This window comes from Mesitornis unicolor, unplaced genomic scaffold (assembly GCF_000695765.1).
Source record: "Mesitornis unicolor isolate BGI_N332 unplaced genomic scaffold, ASM69576v1 scaffold36805, whole genome shotgun sequence".
NCBI classification, from domain to species: domain Eukaryota; kingdom Metazoa; phylum Chordata; class Aves; order Mesitornithiformes; family Mesitornithidae; genus Mesitornis; species Mesitornis unicolor.
Window position 1 is genome coordinate 163 of NW_010185454.1, and position 5,550 is coordinate 5,712.

General features: G+C 37.6%; 1 protein-coding gene across 1 annotated transcript in view; it reads left to right on the forward strand.

The window, feature by feature from the left end:
* Positions 1-366: 366 nt before the first annotated feature.
* The window catches only part of LOC104540934 (serine/threonine-protein kinase SMG1), a gene marked incomplete at its 5' end in the record, with an annotated part of 18,555 nt that continues 13,371 nt past the window's right edge, over positions 367-5,550 (forward strand). The window contains 8 exons of the mRNA XM_010184855.1: positions 367-589; positions 1,560-1,806; positions 2,425-2,654; positions 3,062-3,310; positions 3,711-3,849; positions 3,937-4,046; positions 4,542-4,760; positions 5,176-5,366. Coding sequence (XP_010183157.1) covers positions 367-589; positions 1,560-1,806; positions 2,425-2,654; positions 3,062-3,310; positions 3,711-3,849; positions 3,937-4,046; positions 4,542-4,760; positions 5,176-5,366 — 1,608 coding nt within the window. The remainder of the gene's footprint in view (positions 590-1,559; positions 1,807-2,424; positions 2,655-3,061; positions 3,311-3,710; positions 3,850-3,936; positions 4,047-4,541; positions 4,761-5,175; positions 5,367-5,550) is intronic.

The following is a 5,550-nucleotide window of genomic DNA, read 5'->3' on the forward strand; positions in this document are numbered from 1 at the left end:
GTAGTGCGGTACACCCTTAGGAAGTAGTAGTTACCTCTTTTATTAAAGGAAATAGTTGCTTAAGGTAGTTTGAGCTCTCTGAGCCTCTCAGAATTTCCAGTGATGAAGAGCCCAGTTCAAATGTTTCAGTTTAAAAAAAAAAAAAAAAAAAAAAGGACAAGAAAGAGTGATCCAGAGGAACGTGCATGCAATGCGGAATTACATCTTTTTTTTTTTAATACAGTCATTCTTGAAGACCTCATTTTAGAGATGTAACCATTTTTGTGAATTTTTAAATGTCTCATTTGCAGTCTTGCTTTAATTCTCTGCTTATGAAGTAGTGTGGTTTTGTGGACTTAAGAGGAATTAATTTTTTTTTTTTAATAGAGAGGAGAAGATAGCAATCATGCGTGAAAAGCATACAGCTCTAATGAAGCCCATTGTATTTGCTTTGGAACACGTACGGAGCATCACTGCAGCTCCTGCAGAAACTCCTCATGAGAAATGGTTTCAGGATAACTATGGGGATGCAATTGAAAATGCACTAGAGAAACTGAAGAATCCTTTGAATCCTGCTAAACCTGGAAGCAGCTGGCTCCCATTTAAAGAGGTATTATATGCGCAGACTAAAGGCACAATGTAGAGATTCTTGACACACTTGCTGCACTATGTGCTTGACCCTCTCCTTAGTATGCTCTTGCTATTCTCTTGCCATAGCAAATTTGCAGCCTGAAACTGTCTTCTCTGCAGTCATGACAGGCATGCTAGACTTTAAAGCAAAGTAACTGTTGCCTCTGTAATGAGTCTTGTTGACTGACTGCATTATTGCATTTCTACCCAATGAAAGTATTTCATTGTTTTCAAATCTTGTGTCTTCTGCTGTCTGAGCTCCTGTCAGAGGACTTTAATTTTTTTTTAGTACTGTCTTTTTGAAACTCTATGCCATTTGATTTTTTGTGAATTTAAATTCTAATAAGTTGGTACTCTAGTTATCTAAGTATAGTCCTCAGGCTGTGCAGCAACCTTCAAGTGATCAAGCCTCAAACACACTCAGTTTTTCAATTATGTGATCTTGTCTTATTTTTTATGGGTTTGAAGAGAAACAAAATCCATATTCCCTTGGATATCCAGAGCCAGCCTGATGATTTTTAGACATCTTGATAGACAGAAATTAGGTGTTGCACACAATTAGACTTTTAGTTCCCTTTCTGCTTTGCAAAACAAGCGAGCATACAGATACATAAACAGGATGTTGCTGAAGTCTGCTGCATTTGACCACAGCTCAAATATTTATAAATGCAGGAGCAAATCTACCAAGGAGTTTGATTTGTTTTGACTTTGGTGCTTATCATCAGACAGGGTATATTTTATGCATAAATGATATTTTTTAGACTTTATCATCTTCATCCTAAGCTATAAATGGATTAGTAGGGTTGCAAGGATGAAAGGCGGTTTATGAAAAATGATGACTGCCATTAAGTCTTTTTTTGGTGTTGAGTGTTGTGTTTTGTTTTTTTTTTTTTTTTATACTACCTGTTAAGTTAAACCTCAACCTAAATCAAAAAAATTCTTTGGAATAGGTTATGCTAAGTTTGCAGCAAAGAGCACAGAAACGAGCTAGTTACCTTCTACGGCTTGAAGAAATCAGTCCTTGGTTGGCTACCATGATGAACACTGAAATAGCACTTCCTGGAGAAGTATCTACCAGAGACACAGTCACAATTCATAGTGTGGGCAGCACCATCACAATCCTGCCTACCAAAACAAAACCAAAAAAGCTGCTCTTCCTGGGTTCAGATGGGAAGAACTATCCCTACCTGTTCAAAGGTAAGAAATTGAAGTTTTCTCGTACAAGTTACTGTCTCTTGTTAGAAATCAGACTATATTTAAGTTTGGAAGATGCATGGCTGCAACTTTTGCTTTCTCTGCCTGCATGATACGGAGAAAGATGAAGCATCTGCTTCCTCTCCTCTCCACCTCCCACTTCACCATACATTTTTGAGGCATTTTGCCATGTGAAGCTGTAAGTCATCAGTGTTTCAGATTCCTTCTTTACAAGGGTTGTGTCAGAAACAGTGTCTGCTTGTATACTGACAGGATTAGCTGGATGCAGTTTTCCAGAAGCTTAAGGTAGCATCCAGAAGCGAACTTTTGAGACTTCATGCCTTCCCTGAAAGGGAAAGACCTATTCTGTATGTTAGTAGCTGTTATGTGCACTGCTCAGAGAAAGAGTTGTCAGCTGGTGAGTGTAGTAGGTAAATGCTATGTAAACGTTTAGGCTTAGGCTGAACAACTCACCTTAATCTGCATAATTAGTAAAGCTATCCATCAACTAAAATGAAGTGGGATTTGAAAAAACACCTAGTTACGTTTTGGGCTTTAAGAGAATGTTGTGTTTTTTTTAAATCTAGAAACTAAATTTTAAACAAAACAAATTTATTGCAGGTTTGGAAGACTTGCATCTAGATGAAAGAATCATGCAGTTCTTATCAATTGTGAACACAATGTTTGCTACCATTAACCGTCAAGAGACGCCGAGGTTCCACGCAAGGCACTACTCTGTGACACCTCTGGGAACAAGATCAGGCTTGATCCAGTGGGTGGATGGAGCTACACCTTTGTTTGGTCTCTACAAGCGGTGGCAACAGCGAGAAGCTGCTTTACAAGCACAAAAGGTGACAACTATTTTTTACACCAGCTAGGACAATTCAGAAGTGAAACATTTATTTTGATTTGTATTCCAATTCTAAATAATGTAGTCTTAGAAGGGTTGTGTTTTGTTCATAATCATGCAGAATGGTTCTGTTTATTCATATCTTTTGGGATTTCACCAGATGTCAATGAAGTTGCATGTATTTATATTCAAGTATGTAACATACTGTTCTTGAATAAATACAGTTAACCTTGGTTAAAATTATTTTAGTTCCATATCTCATTCTCTTATTCTCATTTCATTTTAAATACAGAGGATTTTTAAATTGACCTTGATAAGAGTAGTGCTAAGCTAAAGCAATGAGTTCGGGATACTTTTCTGTGGTAGTAAGAGTTGCAGTATGTAAACTAGTGGTTTTACTTTTTCTAGGCTCAGGACTCTTACCAGACTCCCCAGAATCCTGGAATAGTGCCTAGACCCAGTGAACTTTACTATAGTAAAATTGGACCGGCTTTAAAGGCAGTTGGACTTAGCCTTGATGTGTCACGTCGTGACTGGCCCTTGAATGTCATGAGGGCTGTTCTAGAAGAATTGATGGAAGCAACTCCCCCAAATCTCTTAGCTAAGGAGCTCTGGTCATCATGTACTACACCAGATGAGTGGTGGAGAGTTACACAGGTGAGTTACATTAAAAAAAAAATAAAATCTTTTCCTTTGAAAGGTTGTTTTTGATGGGTTGAGGGGCAACAAATGCCTGGGATGTGTTCAAGCAATGATACTCCTGAGTTAGGTGAGCTAGGACTGCAGAAGTTTCATGTAACAGTTGGTAGGAAATTATGCAGTTGTACCATCTCGAATAAAAAAATGGGTATACACCTGATAGCTCTACATTATTAAACTAAAGTTATCAGCCTAAGATATGAAAACACCTGTAAGATACCATCAGACAACAAATAGAATACAATTTGGAATAAGTTGGTTTTGCTTTGTCTTAAAGTAATGTTTTAAGATGGTAGTCAGTCCAATGTGTTGGCAGAGGATTCCCACAAATAATTTTTTCCTGAAACTCTCTTTAAAGTCGTATGCAAGATCCACTGCAGTTATGTCCATGGTTGGCTACATCATTGGTCTTGGAGACAGACACCTGGATAATGTTCTTATAGATATGACTACAGGAGAAGTTGTCCACATAGATTATAATGTTTGCTTTGAAAAAGGTAATTTAAAAAATGCTATATGTTATTCAAATGAAAGGTTTCCCTTCTTGGCAATTAAAAGAAACAACTTAAATTTTTATCTTAAAGGGAAAAGCCTTAGGGTACCAGAGAAGGTTCCATTCCGGATGACGCATAATATTGAAACAGCACTTGGAGTGACAGGAGTCGAAGGGGTTTTCAGGCTTTCTTGTGAACAGGTGAGTTAGAAAACTTGCAGAAAACTGAGGGCTATCATTTACTGAATAGTGTCTTAAAAATCTTCTTTTAAGCATTGTGCTGTCGATTTATTAAAGCCTTCATCTTTTCTGGTGTGATTTTAATTGGACTTATTTTAAGTACATCCTATAGTAGATATTTAAGAAATATGCAAATGTCAGATAAGGGCATATGGAAGTGATGACACAGCTAAAATTCAGGGGAGGAGTTGTAGCTCTACATGTAAAATGTTACGTTTTTCCTGAAACACTTCTTGTGAAGTTTTGCTTGCCCTCTTTCTTCAGGACTCATCCTTTATAAACATGACAGGTTTTTAAAATAAAAAATGTACTGTGGTGGTGTTCTTGTGTTTGTGCTGGTTAGGGATAAGTTATGGATTTCTGTACCTACTCAAATACTGTATTTTGCATTTAAAATTCTGTTGTTCTATGAGGATAATGCAAGATCTGAATGAGTCTGTTTAAAATATGATGCAGGTCCTTCATATTATGCGGCGTGGGAGAGAGACTTTGCTTACGTTACTTGAAGCTTTTGTTTATGATCCTCTGGTGGACTGGACAGCAGGAGGGGAAGCAGGATTTGCCGGAGCTGTCTATGGTGGTGGTGGCCAGCAGGCAGAGAACAAACAAAGCAAAAGAGAAATGGAAAGAGATATTACACGTAGTCTCTTTTCTTCAAGAGTGGCTGAGATAAAGGTGAGTTTACTACACTAATGTTCTGTTTTATAACCAAAGTGGACCATACGCATTCACTTCATTTATTTGCATTTTGAGGGTGGTGGAAGGAGGTGGTCATTGATTAGAAATAATAGTTCACAAATTTTACTGAGCTGAGTTTGCATTGAGGGAAATGCATATATGGAACTTGCAGCTATTTAGTTTTAATTTTCTGTGTGCTTAGTTCTAAAACATGTTTTAATGTTTCGCCTGAATCTGGGCTTGAGGAATAAAAGCAGCGATGTAGAGAGCAGTTTAAATAAAGAATGTCTGTTAAGCTTTAGCACTCATAGCACTGTAGGTAGTCCTAGATGAACAACATCATTGAAAGGTTAATTACTGCCGTATATTAATTTCTCTTACCTGTTCTGTAACATCTGTGTCTTGGTTATAGGTTAACTGGTTTAAGAACAGAGATGAAATGCTTGCTGTGCTGCCAAAATTGGACAGTAGTTTAGAAGAGTATCTGAACCTGCAAGAGCAGTTGACAGATGTAGAAAAGTTGCAAGGAAAACTACTGGAGGAGATAGAATTTCTGGAAGGTGCCGAAGGAGTGGACCATCCCTCGCATACGCTTCAGCACAGGTACAGAGGAGCCAGGACTCTCTCAAATCTATATATATATATATAGTTGGTGGTTTTGTAATGTATTTATGAGCTAAATGTTGAAAATGTGTATTTGAGAGAGATTAGTAGCTGGATAGAAGCTGTTCTTGCAGTAAGCAAGTCACTCCTTGTACAGAAGAACTATTGAAACCATTTTCCTGCT